Raw genomic sequence first — 23376 nt, 5'->3', positions numbered from 1 at the left:
TATAATACATTGTATGTTAATTAGCTTGTGGTTGTGTCCTGCTGTTTTTTTATATGGATACAAACTGATTAAAAGCTGGGACTTTATTTTCTGCCTGTGTCCCCAACCTTTGTTGTCATCAGCTTTTTTCAGAGCCATCTTCATATATCGTCTCGTGCCCATTCTGATTTTGAACTCTTGCTGATATCTGTTAGTTCTTTTATCTAGGCTGTTATTAAAATCCTTTATATTGAGGCAATGATTTTTATGCTGTCATTGATAAATCTGTGGTGAAAAAGTAGCTGGAAGTGCACAGGAGGAGTCAACAGTACTGAACAGGCCACTCACAGTAGTTTTACAGACTGTGCCAATGTGATGTATAGTTTGGGGAGGTGCACATTAGCCGTAGGTTACATTGTAAAGTTTCAGTGGGGTTACTTACAGCGTGTAAACGCCTTGTAATGTAGGTGTAGGCAGTCCAGTACTTACCTTAGTGTGTTTTGAGTTACATATTTTTATTGCAAGGGTACCGAGGAACTCAATGTGGTACTCATGTATGCAACATACAGCAAGCTACTCACTTAACCCTCATTTACTCTGGTGAGTGAGTAATTGGATCAGAAAATGCCAGCTATCAGCTCTGTCACAGATAATCAACTCATGTGAAACTTCTTCTTCCCATGCGGCTGGCTAAAACAGGAGGTTTTCACTAATCTGTTCTCTCTTTCTCCCTCTATGGTGGCAGGAGGCTGGAGCATATTTCAGCTAATTTTGGACATGAGACAGAGTAGACCTTGGACAGATTCATGCTCAGATCCTCACCTACAGGACATTTAGAAACGCTAACATAATATAGAGGTCTCCGGATGCAGTTGAAACCCACGAACAGGCCAACACCACAGTCCTTACTTTCTTAATCAAGTTGGGAATCACTCAGTAAGTCACAGTCTTGCTAGCACAGTGCAATAGTAAAGCCCCAATAAAACTCTCCGTCATTTACAGATATCTGTATGCATCATCGCACTCTTATCTATCCTCATCCTATCCTTATTCTAATAGTCCCTCACACAGATATGAGATTGCACTAAAATGAAATGTTCCTATTCGAACAACACAGACTCTCATGCAAAGTAAAAAACGACATTGTTTATCGGCAGTTTTTCTCTTGGTTCAAATGCTTTCTGTCCTAAAATGTCACTCATGCTTTGCTTTCTCACTCCCACTCTCCTTTCTTTCCCCACCATATTTGGTGGAACAGGGTTTAATGCCATGAGACCGTTTAAGGATGCTGGATCACAGGTCTCAGAGAGACCTAAATGAATTTCACATCTCATAACATGTTGTCTTATAGCATAAAGGTGGGTCACTTATGTAGTCGCAGAGTTTTGAACAGTGAGTTGTGCCAAAAAGTATTCACATAGTTCTTTGATGCCTGCAGAGGTCAGGCCAGGTGTTTATGACATGTCTATGAAAATGAGCTTTTCTAACTCTTCTGGTCTTGTGTATCTGTACGATTAGCTTGCTATGCCCCTTTTAAATGTTTAAAAAGAGAATTCAGGGGATTGTGATCAGTCTCTTGTCCTGTTTCACTTTGAAACACCGAAAATGACTTACAGTGTTAATTAATGGCAAATGTTTTCTCTTGATGAATATTACGTAGACAATATGGCAACATTTCTCCGTGGTTTTTGGTGCTGCTTCAAATTGGCAAATCTGATTATCACGGGAGGTTTGTTGGAAAAAAAAGAGCCCTGCTCTGTATTTCTGCCACTGGAAATGTTTTTATAAAAATAAGATTACAGATATGTAATCAGCTTTCTGGCTCTCCTGATATAATCCGAGGCTAGACTAAGCCTCAGAGGGTGGGTCTTCTTTACATAACATGACAAGAAATCAGAAACACGAAATCATAGTGAGAGCAGCAGAATTTTGCTGCTCTCATTGGTTTGCCTGCTATGATTAACCCATGGTGACCTTAACACAGCGTTCCCATGATAAGATAAGATAAGATAAGATAAGATAACCTTTATTAGTCCCACACGTGGGAAATTTGTTTTGTCACAGCAGGAAGTGGACAGTGCAAAAGTTATGACGCAAAAATTAGAATACAATAAGAATAAATACAGTACACAGCTGTACAGAATAGAATAAAATAATATACTATATACAGTAGAATAAAATAGAATAAAAATATACAATAAGATAAAAATAGAATACGAATGCTATATACAACTGAGTAAAAATACAACGATGCCAGAAAAGATTATTGCACTTAGTGTTATTGCACATGTGTGGATGTGTGTGTTTGTTCAGTTAAAGTCTTTGTTGTGGAGTCTGACAGCAGTGGGGAGGAAAGACCTGCGAAATCTCTCCGTCCCACACCGTGGGTGCCGCAGTCTCCCACTGAAGGAGCTGCTCAGTGCTGTCACAGTCTGCTGCATGGGGTGGGAGATGTTGTCCATCAGGGATGACAGCTTAGCCGTCGTTCTCCTGTCACTCACCACCTCCACTGGGTCCAGAGGGCATCCTAGAACAGAGCTGGCCCTTCGGATCACCCTGTTCAGTCTCTTCCTGTCCCCAGCAGAGATGCTGCCGCCCCAGCAGACCACGCCATAAAAGATAGCAGAAGCCACAACAGAGTCATAGAAGGTCTTCAGGAGTGGGCCCTCCACCCCAAACGACCTGAGTCTCCGCAGCAGGTACAGCCTGCTCTGCCCTTTCCTGTAGAGGGCGTCTGAGTTATGAGTCCAGTCCAGTCTGTTGTTCAGATGAACACCAAGGTACCTGTAGCTGTCCACAGCCTCAATGTCCATACCCTGGATGTTCAGTGGTTGCAGTGGAGAATGCTTGTGCCTGCGGAAGTCTACCACCAGTTCCTTGGTTTTACTGGCGTTGATCTGGAGGTAGTTCAGCTGGCACCAGTCCACAAAGTCTTGAGTCAGTCCTCTGTACTCCTTGTCGTCCCCATCAGTGATGAGGCCGACTATTGCAGAGTCATCAGAGAACTTCTGCAGGAAGCACTGGGTGGAATTGTGGGAGAAGTCTGCAGTGTAGATGGTGAAGAGGAACGGAGCCAGAACCGTTCCCTGTGGGGCCCCCGTACTGCAGACGACCCTGTCCGACACACAGCCCTGAGTCCTCACATACTGAGAGGAATGAGAGGAAACTCCTCCAGTATACAGAAGCCATAATTTTTCTGAACCATGTAGTTCAGGACAGCTCAGCTGATTAGAATCACTTATTTGTACAATGGTACCACAGAATGCAATTACTTGGAGTAAAGTTTGTAAGAGATTATATTTCCTCCTGATATGAAAGGTTTTGTTGCATATAATGTTCGATATAGAATGCTAGATAATGGTAGATTAAATCAACAAGGGGTGCCATGAATAAGATGCAGAAGAGAACTTGTAGATTAAAGGAAGACTCAAAAAACACATAGGATCGAAATGGGAAAAATATCATATCTATACTGATATGGACTGGGTAATGTGTGAGGAACAATGAAAATGATAAACCTACAGACGGCTGACTTTAAAGACACCCTGAAATCATGCAGCTGGCTAATCCATTTGGCCAAAACTTAATTGCAGCAACTCATAATGGTACTTAGCAGTTTGTACGGCCCCCACATGCTTGTATGCAGGGCCTGACAACATCAGGTGATGTCTTGGAGATGTTCTCTCAGATCTGGACTTGGGCATCCCTTCCTTCTGGACAGTCTGAGGTGCAGCCTGGCGGCGTTCTTGGTAGCATTATATGGATTTAGGTCAGGCGAGTATGCTCCTACCTGCATATTGAGGTTGGGTGCTGTGGTGCACCAGGAGGACCCCAGGATCTTCTGCATCAGCGTAGGGTCTGAGAACAGGTCCAAGGATTTCACCCCAATAACTAATGGGAGTCAGGGTGCCGTTGTATAGCCTGTAGAGGTCTGTGCATCCCTCCATGGACATGTCTCTCCAGACCATCACTGATCCACTACCAAACCAGTCATGCTGAATAATGTCACAGGCAGCATAATGGTTTTCACGGCTTCATCAGACTCTTTCACATTTGTCATATGTGCCCAGGGTGAACCTGCCAGGAGTGGACCTGCAATTCTGGTATCTATGGTAAATTCCAATTGGGCTCTGGTGCCAGGCAATGAGCACAGTGCTGACTAGAGGACATCAGGCCCTCAGGGTGCCCTCATTAAGTCTTTTTCTGATTGTCTGGTCAGAGACATTAACACCAGTGGTATCCCGGAGATAATCTTCTAGGGCTCTGGTAATGCTCATCCTGTTCCTCCTTGCACAGATGGGTTAAGGACCTTCTACATGCGTGTCCAGCTCTCCGAGAGTAACTGCCTGGAATCTCGTTCATGCTCTTGAGACTGTGCTGGGAGACACAGCAAACCTTACAGCAACAGCATGTATTGATGTGCCATCCTACCTACCTGTCCTACCTCTTTAGTATGGCGTTATTTTTGTGCCACTATTCTGAGCGCACGTTAAAAAAAAATTGAGCGCACGTAAAAAAAAATTTGCAGGTGCAAGTGTTGCATTTTGAGGAAAAATTTATTTTGAGCAAAGAAAAGCTAAATTTGAGTGAACAAAATTCATTGCTGCGTGCAAAAATGTATTTCAGTGTTTGCTAGCAGCCCCTGTCGCTCAGTATTTGCACTTGCGCTTGCTCGCAATGTGCTGCTTACGCTCTCAACATTTCTGCCTGTGCGCGCTCAACTCTTTCTGTACACCGTTATATTTTTCGGCAAATTTAGTAATGCCAACGTACTGAAGGAACAACATTTGTCTCTTATATATGATACACCTATATATACACTGTCAAAGACACTTGTCTTTGAGTGAAGATTTAAGGTGATAAGACATATAAATAACTGCAACTTGAATCTGTACTGAGGCTCAGTATTTGGCACAGAGTTCATGTTCACTGCTGTAATAGCTAATAATGATTAATATAATAACTATAATATTGGCCATATTATATTTACATTACCAAAGTGATATGACTTTAGTCTCATGAACAACATTAGCTAATTGTTATTTACTAACTAATCTTAAATGACTGTTCAGTACAGAAATGAAGCCCAAAAATCATGTTTTACTGTCCTGTGGTCTCAGCCTCAGATACTTATCAAATCACACAAAGCTCTTGTAGAAACAAACAAACAAATTAACAAAATATGTTCTCCTTCATTTCTGTCAAACAAAGTTGTATGACACGTTTCCAGCAGTTAGTATTATGGTTGCTAGGCAACCTGGGAAGCGAGATGGAGACTAGACCGTCCCATACAGACAAACTTGCCGTTTATTTTGCAACAACACTGCCCCTAGCGTCCTGGAGCACCTCCGTTGTGTTTTGGAATTTGCATGTGTTTTTGAGTTTGCATGTGTTTTGGAGTTTGCAAGTGTTTTGGAATTTGCATGTGTTTTGGAGTTTGCAAGTGTTTTGGAGTTTGCACGTGCTTTGTCTCTAGGGGCCACCGTATGTCATGCTACCAGTAGAGACACTGAGCCTAGGCAAATGCAAAAAACAGTCGGAAAAAATGAGGAGGGAAAAAATGTCAGTGGCCCTAACCTATAAACCCATTCCTGTTTTGGGGTTTGTCTCATTGTTGCCCCTCTAGTGAACCTGTTGTTAATATAATTAACACAAAAGCAGCTGTAACTGATTAAGAACCTCTTCTGATACATAATTGTCCAGATAAGTTTAACTGACTTCCTGCTATACTCTGATTTTAAAGTTTTTCTTCCCAGGAGACCTGGTTAAACCGAAAAGTCCACAGGGTAAGATAAATGTAGCTGCAGTAGTGTGGTGGTAGACTGCTCCCCCTAGTTCTCAATCTAATTTTGAGCATGAACAAGAATAAGTTAGTGAGCTAGTCCATTTACCGGTAGTCATATGTATTTAAGCATGAAAAGTTTAAAATGCATTTTAAAATCAACTGGGAACCAATGTAAAGACTAAGATGCAAGCTTGCTTGCTAGAATCTATTAGGGTTGTTGCTGCATAATTTCATATTGCTTATAAAGAAAGAAAAATGATCATATTAGATTTACAGGTGTTGTATATTTTAACTTTCTTTTAGTGTTACATCTGGCTCTAGACAAAAGTCATTGCTCGATATGAGCGTTAAGCTGTAAAAGCATTTTATTTCATCAGAGTTTAATTTATGACTGGACCAAATAACAAACAAATTAATTAAATATTGGGAAATGCTGCTGTCATAAGCAGTGTTGGCCAACAAAGGTTTTCCAGTTTAATGTAAACTGAGGGTATATGATTGCAATAAAGCATGACAACATAACCAAATGTATTTCTGCTGGGGCGATTGTGGCTCAAGAGTTGGGAGTTCGCCTTGTAATCGGAAGGTTGCCGGTTCCAGCCCCGGCTTGGACAGTCTCGGTCGTTGTGTCCTTGGGTGAGACACTTCACCCGTTGCCTTCTGCTGGTGGTCAGAGGGCCCGGTGGTGCCAGTGTCCGGCAGCCTCGTCTCTGACAGTGCACCCCAGGGTGGCTGTGGCCACCATGTAGCTTGCCATCACCAGTGTGTGACTGGATGTGTAAAGCGCTTTGGGGTCCTTAGGAACTAGTAAAGCGCTATACAAATACAGGCCATTTACCATTTTTGCATGGGGTCAGAATCAGCAAACAAATGTTTCTCCCCAGCCTTACAAAATAAAGGAGCAGATTGGATCACTGTCTTCCTTAAATTATGTATTAATGAGCACTGACTTAACATGTAGAGATGGCTGGGGTGATAATATTTCCTACAATGGCATTTTCCTTTTACACTCTTACTGTCCTACTTTTACTATTTTTACCTAACTTAATTGTTTACTTTTCTTTTACTTTTTATTTCAACTGTTAGTTATTTGTTGTTTATTGTAAATGCTGTAACACAATGATCTAGCTATCTAGGTACTGTAGCTTTTCAAAGTGTTCTCTACAGCAGCGGTCCCCAACCTTTTTTTTTGCCACGGACCGGTTTATGTCTGACAATATTTTCACGGACTGGCCTTAAGGTGTCCATAAAACCAGTACCAGTACAAAAAAAGATTTATTCATTACACATGGGAAAAGACCCAGGGAAACCGAGTTAACGATAAACACAACAAAAAAATAACAATAAAAACCGATAAAAACCCTGAAAACTATAAATTTCACACCCGAGCCTCAACTCTCGCAGCCCAGTACCAAACCAGTCCATGGCCCGGGGGTGCTCTACAGAACCTGATGTAGCCATTGAAAGTATTCCTGTGTAAAATGAAATTTAAAATGACCTCATTCAGTTATGATAGCTTGGTCACTTGAGGATTAAAGGCATTTAATGTATTATTTATCACCTGTAGGCCTAACTTGCATCTAGATACACAGTTAACTCCAAATATTCCTGAATGTTTGCTCGCTAGCTAGTTAGCTAACAAAAGCACTTTCCCCTTCAAAGCTAAGCTGTTGTAAACCACATGAAGAGCAAGGCTTCTCCCTGCAGACACAAATGATGAAACACATATCACCAAACTCGAGGTAAAAACTATAGTTTGAATTTTAAATGCTCACAATTATGTGTAAAAATTGTAGGTAGTGTATCTATACAGGCTTTTAGTATATCAGCTTATGGAAACATATGCTAACTCAGTATATAACTGCAGTATATAAGGCAAAAATAGAGTTTTTACAACTCTAACAAGCTTGAATGTGCTTTTTGTTGTGTGCTCTGTCAGGATGATCCACACTGTGTCAATAATGTTGAGGTCTAGACTCTGGGGAAACCAAACCATGACTAACACTGTTCCATTGTGTGTTTTTCTATCAAGGTATTAAAATGTACCATCCCCACCCCACATTAGAAAACCCATAACAGAAAAAAAAAATCCTAAATGAAATATTCTGTCTGAATAAGCTCAAGTATACATCTGAAAATCAATGATTATCTCCAAACCATTACATGGAACTACAATAGTCAGTCTCTATACAGGTGGTAGGATCTTTAATAAGAACTACAGACATGGACAATAACAGTTCATCATTGAATCCTTCAGAATACACTGTTTGCAGATGATATATGAAATAGGCCTCTCTATTGTAGAAGTTTCCGCTCCCTATCACCACCCCTTTTCATCAGTGCAGCCACACACGCTGATTTCATTCCCAGCTGAGTGAAAATGTCTGCCTGTAGGGGCCCAATCACCATTATTTCTGATATTACTCTAATGCTCTAAAGTCTGCCACTTTTGTTTACTTGTATCTTGTTTGCTTGCTTTATGGCAATTTTGACCTGAAGCGTTGGAGTGTGCAGAAGACCAGCACTAACACTGCTTAAATTAAGGATCAAATCAAGAAATTACCAACTAAATGTAATATTTTATATTTTAAAAAGTTTTTCATTTGTACTACAGATAGAAAAAAAAACCCCCACAAGCCTAGGCACTCGGCAGAGCTGTGTTCATTCAGTTGGAATAAAAATTGCCTGTTAAAATATTGTGGGGCAGAAAAGGTGCAACACTAACACTGCAGAAATTCGCACGAGATAAAGCTACTGAGCCAAGAGAAATACCATGAAAAGCCTCAGGTGGAAATGCTTTAATGTGCTTTGACACATTTGTTTTCCCCCTGAAGTGTGTATTCGTGCGTATGTGTGTGTGGAACAGTTTGTGTATCACACGTCTGATAAGAAGACTGTCGACTGTGATGTTTACAATAACCGACAATCCATTTAAAGGTTCTTCTAGTTAATTGTATGACTTAATAAAATAATTACATTAAAGTACAACAACTTGCAGTTCAAGTTTAAAATCAACTGTATGTGATTATGAAAGGCTACTTCCAAAATCTTTCTCATATTTAGCTTGCAGAATTTTACCCACGAGCTCTTGTGAAAGCATGGAGTTGTCAGGCTAGCCGGGTCATTACATGGAAAGAAACCAGCAGACGCGGGTTCGTGACCTTGCTTCATTTCTTTGTCCTGCTGGTCATCAGCGTGCATATCGAATCACATCTGATGAAAGAGATGCAAGTTGCAATAGAGCCCCACCACTGTGTGTCTGCTGCTTTTTACTGGCCTGGACCGACAGGAGTGACTCATCACCAGCTCTGCAGGGCCTTCTAATGCCTGGGGTCGATGATGTCAACAGGGCTAGTACCATGTGTTTAGGGGGGACATTGGATAGCAGACTTTGTCTTTGGGTATCACAGCTCAGGGAAAAACCACAAATATTTACAACTCTGCAATTTGATATTAGCGGAAATAGAAGAAAAACCTGTTCTAGAAGCAGCATATAGTGAATATATATCGCTGCTTCGTATTCAAAAGCATATTGTTTTGCAGCATGTCTTATAATATCATTAAGTTTTGTCATTTTAAAATTTATACAGAGTAGAAGGCAAGAAATAAATCTTGGTTCTCTGGGAGCCTCTGCTGGAAGTTTAAAGCAAAACACTTCTTCCATGCATCTGCAGTATAGGACGTATCCGACAATAAAATAGATAGAAATATATACACATTTATATGCAGAATCTGCAATGATTTTTTTTGCATAAATGTAATATTATACTATGCTGTTAATGACACTAAATCATTATCAGCCCAGCATAATTTCATATGTATATATTTTGGCCACCAGGGGTCAGCAAAGCAAGCCACAAACACAACATCAGCACTTAAAGTATACATCATGAAGTTTCTGGTAAACTGCAACTAACAAATGAAGACAAGGGGGCAGCAATGGAACAGCAAAGCTGCTTATCAGCAGAAAGTGTTTTATAGATGCACCAATGAAAACCAAAACAACACAAAACAAAACACAAAGACTGCTCAAATGCCTGACTGACCAAATGAGCCACAGGTGCAAAGTGGGAGTGGTCAGTTGTTCCAAAGGTTGTTTTTTTTTTAGCTAAGGAGCTTTTAAGTTGGGTACAGAGAATCAGAAGAAGGCCCTGATCTGAGACCCTGAGAACCTGGCTTGGAGAATAGGGGTGGAGGAGTTTGATTATGTAGGTGGAGGCCTCAAAACTAAAAACCAAGGAGATGAAAGCATAGGAAAGCATCTCCAATTCACTTTTTAATACAGCAGTCCTGAGATCATCAATACCTTGTAAAGAGAGAAAAAACGAGTTCTACTGTATTATACTGTAATCTCCAGCTACATTTGTCTCAAATAGGATGAGATACATTTTATTTGATCCAAGTTTACAGCCTGCAAACACAATACAACATTTTGTAAATACAGTACAGGAAGATAATACTGTCATGTGGCAGTAGCACACAAGGGCTTTCTCTGTGCATTATTCCTGACAACAGCTGCCCTCTGAGGCTGTATGCGAGGCTGATGAAAACTGAACCAAGCAGTGAAAGTGCACAAAAGTGCACCGTTCAGTGACTGGTGCATTTATCAGAACATTCACTCACAACTTTTGATAAAAGACCATTAAACCATTATCTGTAATTGCTGAGAGCAATGGGAAATTTTCTTTAAACAATTATTAAGTCATATACATGATATACTAATGGGGTACACCACTGGCTTTGTATTGTGCTTACATTAAGCTAATGGACCTGCGATAGGGAACACGTAAAAAAATAAGTCAAGCCAATAGACTCTAAGCTATCCCATTAGTTCCCAACAGTCTCCAAAATTGTTTGACTGTAGCTCTGCAGTTTTACTCAGCATTATCTTCCAATAGACACCACTTACCTGGTAATGGTCTCAGGCTTTAGAAAGCTCCCCTCTGAGACCCAGAACATTTTCTGCTCTTTTCACAAGAATTGCAGTGCAGTGGATAAACTGAACCTAATGAGCAAAATCCTGTATGAGGGGAGGAGGGGGATCAGCCCTCTGATTAGAGTGGTTTAATGAGACAATTAGTGCTGTATTAACTATGATAAATTGGAGAAGTTGCCAGAAGCGATAGGTTAGATATGAAAGGTCAAAGGGTTTGAAAACTGTCATGAATTCAAGGACTTCTTAAACTGAAGAGGTGGTCTTTGGTGAAAATGGAAGATTGACAGCAGCTGCAGCAGTTAAAACTGTAAAGTTATATAAATTTACAGCACATAACCTTCCACACTGTATATTCCAACTCATGGTTTATAAAAGTCTTTTAGGCAGTTTGTGAAATAAATGGACTACTAATGCTTATAATGCTTTTCTACTGTTTTAATAGAAAGAGCTTTCTTACTACAAACCAAGCACTTTCTTATGCACTTCTAGAGACTTTTACCCAAGCATTCCTGCACTCACATGGGTGCATCAGGGGTAACTCAGGGTTCAGTATCTTGCCCAAATAGTTACTTTTTTATTAAGTAACTATTTGGTGTAGTATGAATAGCAGTGGGGGAGGTCTGTATCAATAGAAAGAACCTGTAAAAAATCATGAACATGTAGTTCTAAGTTCAAAATCTATGCACTTCTTCACACTTTTTAAATCCTTTCACTGCGTTTGCTCTAATCAATGGACTCTTTTTTTATCGGTTTACTGGACACAAATCTTCCACCTTTAATTTTCAAGGTTTTCCATCCACATTTGAAATCTGGAGGGCGTGGTGGTGGTGGTGATTGCATCAGTAATGGAAAGGTTTAGCCATTGTTTAGAGTTTAGGAATTGGTTAGGGTGAGAAAAAGTGATCGTTTGAGATAAAACACAACAGTTGTCACTTTTTTCATAGCCAGTGCGACATGTATGTGTGTGTCTGTCCATTAAATTATGGGTCTGCCTGTATACCTGCTATTAAACTACATTCATTTCAAAGTTGTGCAAAAACAAAACATATTTATTATTTTTTCATGACTATTTCATGCTTTGCTATAAAACCAGGTTGTATTTTAGTGCTTTAGGAAAGATCTCAGTGACTCTAAAGTTGGTCTTCAGATGATCTCGGAAATGTATTGTCTTTTTTTAAGCGTTCAACGATTTTTAAAAATATAACACCAATCAATTTTTTTTTTTTTTTTAGCGGTGAGCGATCCAATACGTGTGTCTGAATTGCCTAAAATTGAAGGAAATTCAATCAGATGGCACTTTGTTGTCACGGCGCAGCTGAATATCGAATTGTTTTCGAAATACTCCCACGTGTGACGACCTCAATTTCACTACACAACAAGAAAACAGTGTAGTGTCTGAGTCACGCCTGGGTCTGTCAGACAATAGGTGGAATATAAGACAATTATTTTTAAGGAGGCTTGAGGGGTGGTAGCCAATTTACATTTCAGGTAAAATGTTGTTGTATTTTCACGGTCGACTTGCTGTGGAATTGTTTCGAGCTGCCGCAAAGACTTCATCACTGTCAACAGAGCGCTGCAATAATGAATAGAGGAAATTTGTGCTGTTCTGCCAGATATGGCTTTATTACAGACGCTTTCCATTCGTCCGTGCTTGACAGTGAATTGGAGCTTTGCATAAGATAAAGTGTATATTTTTGAAGTAGAGAATAAGGACTGTCACAATCCCTCCTGAAGTGACAGCACACATCTATAATTTGTGTGTTGTGTTCCAAGGGCGCGTGTTTGCAAATCTACAGTGGCATGCCTTTGAGTATAAGTGAGTGTTTGTTTGTGTGTGTGTGCCCTTCAGTGGTTTGGTTAGCTGACGTATGTAATGAATGGCAGTAAATGGCTGCCCTTAGTATATAGGACAAGACAAGGTCAGGCAAATAAAGGCGTCGGCATCGCTGTTTCCTTACAAGTTCAGCCTCATCTTTTCTGCTTTTACTGTCATAACTAACAATCAGAGCACCACTTGGAGGAGCCACTGCCTTGTTTCAGCTTATGTTTTAGTCAGTGAGTGGGGAGACAGCTGCTTGCTGCTCAGCACTGAGAAGCCAGGTTTCTTCTTCTACTTCTTTTTAAAAAAAAATCAGTTTATTCCTCCGTGCGAGAGCTCATCTTACTTCAAAAGGGGTTGAACAGCGATCTTAAAGCAGCAATCAGTGACCAAAATCAAATGACTAAATCAACTGGATATTAGCTTGACAAATTGTACAAAAAGACTGCCTAGACTGACTAATAGAGTCTAGGCAGATCAGCCTACAAAGAGAATAAAAGCGACTGGCTATTTCAACAAAAGCCGCAGTGTCTGCTCATCTCAGCTGATTGAACGGCTACAATAAAAGGCTGAGCTACTTTTGAGGGATTATTCAATAACCAGTTGTGAGCTCTCAACAAGAAAAAAAAAGACACATTTCAAACAGCAGTTAAAATTTAGAGCATATTAGACAGTCGTGACCTTCTACTACTGAGTTGGGTGTGGGGAGGGGGGCCATACAGTGCCTCATTGTATTTTTGCTCTCTCGCCTAATGTGATTATACAGGATAAACTCTCATTGCTCTCCTAAAGGTGGCAGGAAGTTAATTGAAAAAGCCAACAGAGGATGTATCAAAGGGACATGGGAAGAAATTGGCACCAGCAGAGGGCAGTTCTCATGTCTGGATTTGGGGATGTGTAAGTCTAATCGTGCCTTGTGTAACTAATGCTTGAGCTCAGACAGAAATCAGCCCCCTGTGGTCGCGGTGCAGGCACATGCTCTGCTGCGCTGATCCAGCACATGCACTCAGACACACAAGCAAGAAGGACCCTTTGTCTTCAAAACAAAAATAACAAAAGGATTTGTTTTAATGCACAAACTCTGGTGCTGCTGACTCGTATGTCTGTGAGAGATCAGTTAGACAAGTAAATTGTCGGGGAGGTGTTGCTGTTTCCGGAAGAGAGTGTGCCATTGTTATTATTATTTTTTTGACTCTTTATTTAGACTTTCTGTCAGGAGTGCAGGCATGCATGACCAATCCTTATAGCACAGTTCAGATAACTGTAATTATTGTCTGCACTTTTAATTGAGAATTTACATGCTGGTATTCTTCTCATCCACTTAGCGTAGCTCCCAGCAGCGTGTTATAACAAGGTGAATAATAATAGCTGGCTGAGATGTAGAGTGCGATGCCGTTTATCCTTCTATTTCTCTCTCTGTGTATTTGTAGCTGAGCCATGTCTCCTGTTGATTCCGTTTTTGTTAAATTAGCCCAGTGCTTTCAAGGCTGAAATTCTTCTGATTATTTTGAGGAATCATCAGATTTGGGCTCCCGGCCAGGACCAGAGAGACTTCGAGAGATGGCGAGGGAAGAGAAGTCTGCTTCATTCTCCTTAAGAGCTTCTTCCCCTTAAAAGCCAAAACAGTGTGGCTGTTTTCAACTTCTGTGTGCGTGTGTGTGTTGTCATGGCAAAATAAATACTTTGAAAGATGTACAGATGTCATGTATTTGTGCACATATTTTTTTATGATTACTGGATGGATGGATTGGCTGACTCATGAGCGCTGCACAATGTCCATATTGCACATGATACAACCTCTCGTGTTTATACAACTTCAGCAGCAAGGTGGGCTTAACCTTGTGAGAAAGCTCTACAGAAATCCAAGTTAAAAATCCCAAATTCACCTCAACTAATCTTGTAGCTATCTATTTCAACATTAAAGCCCCTTCCAAGAAGTCCAGAATTCCCTTGTATGAACATAATTCTAGTGTACATATTTCATGCACACGTTGCTCAAGAGCTGTCGACCGTATTGAACATGATGCAGCCACTGCTTGCTAGGGAGTTGTGTATTGCCCAACTGCTTGGAGGTGGTTCCTGGGATGTTACTGGTTGTCACTGGGTGAAATTGGTTGCAAACTACGCCCTGCACCCAAATCCTCCTACTAATTCCTTTGGTTGCTAGCAGATGGCTACAGTTTCTTGTATTTTCTTACCACTGCAAAAAATTCTCTCACTGTAAAAAATTCTCTCAAAAGTCTCTGACAAGTTCAAATCTCAGCGTCCTTGACCTCAAGGTCAAGGTAAGAGGTCAAGTTTTCTGAAAATGTTATGAATGAAATAACTCAAGAACAAAGCAAAGTGGGATTTTGAAATTGATAGCATAGGTGTGTCTGAGGGGGGGCACTGGTGGTTCCCAGTATATTTTATATTTGTCTGCAAACACTTGCTAACTATTAGACGAGTGGCAGTAATACTTGAAAACGTGACTTCAAAGTAAAAGTTGAGTCTTTTGAAACTTGTTGAGTCAAAACCTTTACTTTGAAGGCACACCTTCCTCATGTCCACGTCGTTTTGGACTTTTCACTGTAACAAAACAATGTTTGTAGACACGTCTGTCACTTCCATTCAAACTGTGATTACAGCAATATACTAACTATCAAAGCAGTCACAAGGAGGTTTTTGGGGGCGGGGTGAGGAGTACATGTTTTACCATAGGTAGTTAATGACCAGGGTGTTGATGACCAGCCCGAGGCCCTGTATGACTGGCACTGTAGCCACTCACAACCTGTCAGCGAATACACATTTTCCCCTCACAACTGGTGGTTGCAAGACCGATTTCTAAGCCTCTGTTGCTGTGACTCTGCAGATGCATTTAGCTAAGCAAGCTAGCTGGCAATGACTCTCCATTAAAATCCATTAAAAAACAAACAAACAAAACCCCAAACAAGTTTCTCCACTCAATCTCCATAAACCAATGGATGATGTCACTGTTGCTATCTCCATTTTTAAATGCAGGCCCACTTTACATTCTTGCCACACACTCTTTTACATTTGTTATATGAAGTATTTTTTTATGGTGTGTAAGCACAAAAATAACACAGCTGGTGTGTGTTTGTGCAATAATGGGAAAATCTGGTCCTGGAGAAACCTGCTGTTGCGGTGACTACCTCAAAGGCCATTTTGAGCTCTTTGGCAGGTATTTATATGTCTGTCTGTGGATGGGTTTTGTCAGATGATGGTATCTCGACTCTTCAGGTTACAATTATGAAACTTTACAGAATGTTTTTACCAATTTGTCTGTCAGAGTTTTTCCAGCATTGTCAGTCTGGTAGCATTGAGCTGCACTGACTGATAAATAGCTGCATAGTGTTGCCAAACTGCAACATAACCAAATTCAAAATAATTGACAGGGTTTTCCAGACGGGCACTGGTAGAACATGCAGACAGCATAATCACAGGCCCTTGCATTGTCACGAAAGAGGTGACTGTAGAGGAAAAGTAAAATAAGAGATTCAAACAAATATTTATTTGCATCTTTGTTGTTTATTCATTCATGGCACTTTAAAACTAAAGCTAAATCAGAAAACACTGAAGCAAAACAGTTGAAATGCATGACCTGTAGTAAATGTGGGGAAGTGTATGGGTTCATAACAGTTAACAAATGAACAAATAGTTGATCATGAGCGTTCGGCATAGGTCAAGGCTGTGGTTTGCCCTGAGGTTGTGTTGTGCTCTGCATGCACTATAATCTGCCTTGTGTGCCTTACATTACATTGTTGTGTGTTTGTTACATTGTTTGAATGCAACTTGTCTGTGAAAATGTCTGAGTATTATCATTGTGTGTAAATTTTAGGTGCCTGTGCATGCTTAGTGAAGAACATGTTTACCCTATGTTCATGATGATGATGAGTACTAAGATTTGGACTAACATAAAAAGCAATACTTCTGCTGAGTCCTGTCAGGCAGGCAGGGACAGAATGGAGTTGCTGTTGTACCTGGGCTCGTGGGCCATGGAAACAGTAAATATAGTAAATAAGAAGTGATGTGAAGGTATATAGGTTGCTTTATATGGCTGATAAAAATTCATTGCTTGGCTGGGTACCACTCATGCGGAACACAGACGGAAGAAGTTGCTGTTGGAGAAATCCACATATGGATTCGCACTAGCCTTGACAGAAATATAGGCAGAACCGCAGGAGAGAGTGAAACGAGGAATTCTGAATTGTCTGATTACTTTCTTGATGCTTCTCGCAGGTGCATAAAAACAAGAGATGACAAGAATGCTAACACTCAAATAGACTATTTATCTATGCAGCAAACAGACCATACCAATTAGATTATTCATTTCTTTGGAGCTACACCGGATTTTGTGCATGTGTCAAAACACTTTAGGCTCTGGGAATGGTTTAAACACAGTTGGTCCTATCTGTGTGTGTGTGTGTGTGTGTGTGTGTGTGTGTGTGTGTGTGTGTGTGTGTGTGTGTGTGTGTGTGTGTGTGTGTGTGTGTGTGTGTGTGTGTGGCAGAGAGAGAAAGAAAGTGAAGAAGAGAGAGAATGAGACAGGTGTAGGCTCTGGGTTATTAGGCCAGGTAAACAAAAAAGGGTTGTGCAACTCTGGCTGATAATTCACTGACCTTTACATTTTACACTCTAATGCATCCTATTAGGCCAGTGGATCCCAGCATGCCTCCTTTCTTACCAACACACTCGGGACATTATGTTCCCCATTTACCACGCACACATACATGCACATGTATACACATGTGCATGTTGTTTGGGAGATCAAAGCTTTCATATTCTGAAACCACAAAGCTGCCAGGAGGTGGAAGAGCCTCAGCCTGTCAAATTACTGCTTTCTTACCTGAAAATAATAAGTAGTACATTTTAGAAACTCCACACTCAGTGTATAAATTCTTTAAATATTTATCTGTTTTTTTCCATTTGGTTTAATCTTCACAAAGAACAAGCAGAACTTTGGATTTTTTTATACCACTTTACATCACCAGTTTGATAATGACATTAGGTTAATACAAATGTGTGAAATGGGTACAAATAATACTTATATCTTTTTTTATTTCTTTTTGTTTTGTTAGCCCACTTTTTGATTAACTCTGACTGACTGAGCCCTGCCAGAGGTGGCCCGCACCATGCAAAAGGATGACCGGTCCGGGGACGACAGCCAGCGAGACAGCGTGAGTGAACACCAGCTTTGCAATTTTTGCAGCTTTATTGATTTTTTTCCTTTTTACATGCATTTACATCTCAGTATTCTCTGTTTTCTGTCTTCATAAGCCAAAAAGATTCTGTTGTACAAGTTCAGTGTCTTGAAATACATTTTTAATCTTTGTTTTAAATCCATTTCTTGGTCTATAATTCTTATTTCTTTGAAAAGCCAAACGTGTTCAGGAAGTCGTTTTTGGTTAATGGAGGGATTTGTAATTTGTGCACTTGTACACCACAGAATTTGTTTAATTTCACTGCCACAGTGTATGCACAGCCTAGCCATCGCTAAAGTTGACCAAGGCTGGGCTATTGGGATTTTGAATGTTGGTATATGTGTCGGAGTTGTTGCTGCAGGTTTGCATCCATGCGAGCACCAACTCTGCTTGTTCTTGGTGCAGATCTGACTGGACAGAGGTATCAAGGTGCTCGAGCCTGTACTTTTGCTATTCTCACAGCAGCACACTGCCCTGCAGCTGTTTCAGCAGGACACTGCACGCCCACACACTGCCAGATCCTTGCTGGATGAGAAGCATAATCAGAGACTTCTTTAGCCAGCATTTAGTCCTGATATGTCCACTATGTTCTGAGCATGCCTAGAACATAGTGGGTCAACATGTTTATCCGAGGCAGCTACTACCATTGCACAGTCACACTCGTTCAGGAACAGAGAGCAATTCAACAACACATCTGGACATGTGTAGAGTCCATGCTCAAATGGGTAACTGCTTGGCTCACATTGAGAGGAAGACATACCTCAAATTAAATGTACTAAATATGTACATTTTATAGGGTTGGTCTGTGAAATCTAGTGAAAAACAAACAAACTTGTGATTTAAAAAAAATAAGAGGTCTCTTTTTGTAAGGGTTAGGCAGATAGTGCATTTTATTTTTTATTTTTGAAAACATCTTAGTCTTCATAATGTGTTAATAAAACACAAATTCCCTTGCATGCCCAGACGAAAATGGCATTTCAATGTTTGCTATAAACCTGCAATATGAGCATGATTTCTTTTAAATGAACCTCATATAAAATGTAGTCCAGCCTCAAAGATCTCCATATGTACACCTTTGCCTTCATGTATGTTAACATTAGCTTTATAAATGGCAGAGTCAATGTTTTTCCTACACAAATTAAATCTTTTTGTTCATCACTCTGTGATTAAAGGCCAGTGGTTTCTTTTAGATGATGATAAAGAGCTTGGGTTACTGGGACTGTTATACGTAAGAAGCTGTGCTGTTGACTGACAAATGTTTTTCACCTCGGCAATCATGTTTTTAGGGTTTAATTAGTCATGCAGTCATCATCATCAGTGACTAATTTAATTTTAATTTTCCTCGATGATTATTTTCATTCCAGAGTAATTGGTTGGTTCATTGAATGTAAAAAAAAAAAAACTTTTCAAGAGCCTGACCTGATGTGACATTTCTCGTTATCCATTACAAAGCAAAGACACACTGTGAGATTCTCTCACTTAGCATGAGAAAGCAAATTTTCACAAGAGAATATTAATTTAGATTCTGTTTGCAAATTGTTCCTTAAAATGGTTTCAAACCAGTTTTCTCAATATTTGCCAATTATTTTTCCCTCAGTCAACTAACTGATAATCAACTGATTAGTTTTGCACTACAAATACAACACAACTAACAAGCTTACGGCAGACTGGATATAAAACATATTAGTGGTCTTGAGCAATAGTTCTCCAGGCTTGGTAAAGGTCATCCAAAGATTGTCTTTGGACATCAGATGCTTTTTCACATTTGCTTTTTTTTCAGTCCACTCCTTGAACCAGACCATTTTCAGGGTAATGTGATCTTTTTTTATGTTAAGCCATTTACCAACCTATGAATCATAAAAAGGCACCTAACAACACAAAAGATGCCGACCTATAAAGTTATCTACAGCAGATGTACAGTATCTGAAAGTCATGCTGTGAAAAGATCCAGCGAAGACCTGACCAGTCACTGAAGCCTCATCAGAAATGGTCTCAGTGGAAGGGTGCTGTGAAGAAGCCATTCCTAAATATGGAGAATAGGGAGAAATAGGGAGGTGATGTATGCCAAATGACACAAGCACTGAACAGAAAATCAGTGGCAACAGATTTTAGGAAATGACGAATCCAAAGTTGGAATTTTGGTTCAAATCACTGTCAGTGTTGTGCAGACGAGCTCTGGAGAGAGGTGCAGTATTAAGTGTCTACAGCCATCATCTTGGACATGAGTTGGGACTGTGTTTCAGCCAGTGTTGTTGTCAAAATTAATGGCATCATGAACATGAACTATAGAGTGAGATTTTAAACCATCATTAAATACCATCATTTTGCATCATGACAGTGATCCCGAACACATTACCAATGCAGTAAAAAACACACAGTGCAACACTATCAGTCATGATTGGCTTCCCCAGAGCTCAGACCTCAACATTATTGAAGCGGGGATCATCTTGACAGAGAATGGAACAAAAGGAAGCCAACATCCAAAGAAGAGCTTTGAATCCCCATCATGAAGCCTACAAAACTATTCCTGAAGACTACTTAAAGAAATCCCTAGAAAGCTTGCCTGTGATAAAGAAAAAAGGTGGTCATACCAGATATTGCTTTTTAGAATGATACAAACTCTGCTTTTGTCTTTTATGCTGCATTTCCATTTATGTTTGCCCGTTTGCAAATGATGGGTGGCTCAAGACTTTTGCACAATACTATATATGCACACATCATTTGTATTCATTAAGAGAAACCAGCAAATAAGACATAAGCAAATCTATTCATACCTAATGTTTACCGAGGTCATCAAGTGGACAAATGAGCTGCAAGGTCATTTTCCAATAGGCTTTCATACAATCTGACCTCTCTTTGCAACCACAGGAGTCGCCCTCTGCTGGCCATTACAGAGACTGCAGCTTTTATGATTTTTTTTTGCTTTTCAGACGGAAAAGCTAGGCCCATCTTTTACATACAGCCAGCGAAGCTAACTCATAGCTGTATGCTCTTTGAGCATACATTAAATCCTTATTGGCTGTCATGTATGCTCAGACAGCATGAATGACTTCATTTCTTATTTAGACATCCTGAAGTATTTATACTTTACAGCACAAACTCCACACATTTCAAAACTGGAATTTTTATTTCAGTGCATACCTCCTTCATCACGCATCCCCCACGACAGCTACACTACCACCTAAACAGAATATGTCTGTGCTCTCACATAATGTTCCCTGAGCTATGTGCAAGCTGCCCATCACTGACCGCTGTCCATCTGGATTTTTAACTGGCAGCTTTCTGGTAATCCTGAAAAACAAGAGAGGTCAGAGATCAGAGATCCCATATAGCAGGAGAAATAAGAGGGTAGATAGTATTGCATAGCAGCAAACAGTAGCAGGATTACCTGCATATGTATTAATGAAACATGCAATCATATAGTTGATAAACTGGCTCATCCTTAAAAATCACAGAGACCTGTGACACTTGTTTTAGTAACAAATTATTTTCTATTTCTATTTTCTATTCATTTTTTGAATCAGTCTGAAGATGTTTCTCTGAATTTGTTCTCTTATTGCTGTGTTTGAAAATAAGAAAGAAAAACTACTGATGCTATATATCCAGTCATACACTTGAACTTGGGTTGAGCTTCAAATGTTGGGCCACGTCTTGGCTCTTTGAAACATCAGAGAGGAAAATAAAAACGGAAAATTTCTCTTCACAAAACACTGTAGTGGGATTATTAGCCAAAATATAAATGACAGCTTTCAGCTGAGTAAAAAAATGATACTTTCATTCCTGTTGTAAATCTGCCACATGGTTTTCATTTCTGTGTGAATCATAGTGAAAGATTAGATAGAAATGTCAAAATGGCTATTACAGCCTGGCGCTTATAGGTTCCCACACATTTCCAATCTGTCTTGGTGTGTATTATTATCTACCTTACAGTTCCAACGACATGATGTGGGCTGCGAATGCATGTAAATACAGCTTTCTGCACTAAACTGTGGATTTTAGTCTGCAAACTGCAAGCTTTACTTCACTTGAAGGTCAGTGAGCTCTGATGAGCTCCCTGCATCTCCTTTTGGGAGATCTAAGGTCAAAGGTCATCATGTTAACAACATCCAAAGGAACAGCTGCCTGCAAGATAGATCGCTCAAACTGATTCATAATATTGTATTGAATCAAGGAAAGCACATTATTTAAAAGGGTTACTGGAAAAACTGATAATGACAAGAGCAAATGACCTTTGAAATGGAATAAAATAACACTACTAATGGGACAAAAACTGGCTGATGAGTCACATTTGGTGTCTCTTGTGGGTCTTTAAAATTGCGCTTTACTAAAAACAAAAACATGTCCAGGGGAAATATGATTAAATAATTTTTTTTCTCCCTTTGTTATTAGTCAGAAACTACTCCAACGTTATTGTGGTGATTAAATAACCTGTGTGAGATACATGCAAGATTTCTAAGTAGAAGCAAGGGACACGGCGAGATGAGCAAGAGTTCATGTCACATGTGCACGTGATTGATGTCTTCATCAACTGAGACATAGCGAAGAGAGCAGACCACTGGGTTAGAGACGAGAGAGAGACCGTTGGGAGACGTATAGGTGGGACGTGAAGAGAGGACAGGTAATTAGAGGGGAGAGGTGGGAGGTGAGGTGAAGACAAGAAGCGGGTGTTAAAAACAAACAGAAGCAGAGATGCTTCCTCATCATCCTGAGGGGCATATTGAGGTAGAGCAGGGACACAGGCTGCGCTGATGAATACGTTTTGCAAGGCTCTCGGGGGCTGTCCAATCAGGTGGCGCCATTGATGAATAGTCATGAGTCACCTTATCAGCATCACCATGGTTACGCAGATGTGACTGTGGCCCTGTGAATGTGATGAGGGAATAGAAATGGGCCAAACGCTGCTCCCGTCTCCTTCCTGCGCACATCTCGATCACCAATTAGAGCCCAGCAGGGGAGCTTCCAGGCCATGTGCTTGTATCGAGGACAAGGTAAACAGGTTTGCAGTGAGGTGAACAGACAAAGGGGCGCGGTGAAGGTAACGGTTAGAAATTTAATGTGTCTGGAAGAGTGGTAACAGGGGAGGGGAGGTACATTTCAATTCAAGCCTAAATCATTTGATGATTTTAAAAAATCACATTAAAGCCAGTTGTCACACAGCGCGTACAGGTGAGAGCTGGCAGGACGAGCAGAGGGGAAGTGGATGACACGATGTTTAATGAAAAGAGCTGGGAAATTAAATTGAACAGGATCAGAGGAGGAGTAGCGGAAAAGTGACTGAAGGATGAGCACGGCAAGAGACAGCGGCAGGATATGAAGTAAAGAAAATGGACAACAATGTAATGGAATAAAAGGATCGGACAGCACGTAATGATTTATTTAATTCTCCGTCCTCTTTTGCCGGCGTCTCACGAAAGGCAGCGGAGCTCTGAAGTGCAGTTTCAAGAGATCATCAGTTGACAAAAGCTGAAAACAGTTCTGTAACTGTAACTTTGGTCGTTGCTGTGCTTTTTTTGGAAGTCGAATTTCCCAGAGGAACCCACCCGAGGGATTAATAAAGTTCTATCTTATCTTATCTTATCTTATCTTATCTTAAAAAACAAAGCCACTGCTCTGACTCTTGTTGGAATCCCTCTCATGATTAAAGATTAGAGGCTAC

General features: G+C 40.3%; 1 protein-coding gene across 1 annotated transcript in view; it reads left to right on the top strand.

The window, feature by feature from the left end:
• The window catches only part of pde4d (phosphodiesterase 4D, cAMP-specific), a 211950-nt gene that overhangs the window by 5628 nt on the left and 182946 nt on the right, over positions 1 to 23376 (top strand). The window contains exon 2 of the mRNA XM_085425790.1: positions 17598 to 17696. Coding sequence (XP_085281916.1) covers positions 17652 to 17696 — 45 coding nt within the window. The 5' untranslated portion in view covers positions 17598 to 17651. The remainder of the gene's footprint in view (positions 1 to 17597; positions 17697 to 23376) is intronic.

The sequence above is a fragment of the Rhamphochromis longiceps genome, linkage group LG12 (assembly GCF_057381845.1).
Source record: "Rhamphochromis longiceps isolate RC_006_pf linkage group LG12, R_longiceps_female_GT1.1, whole genome shotgun sequence".
Lineage (NCBI taxonomy): Eukaryota > Metazoa > Chordata > Actinopteri > Cichliformes > Cichlidae > Rhamphochromis > Rhamphochromis longiceps.
The sequence above is the reverse complement of the archived record's forward strand: the minus strand, read 5'-3'. Positions and strand labels throughout refer to the sequence as shown.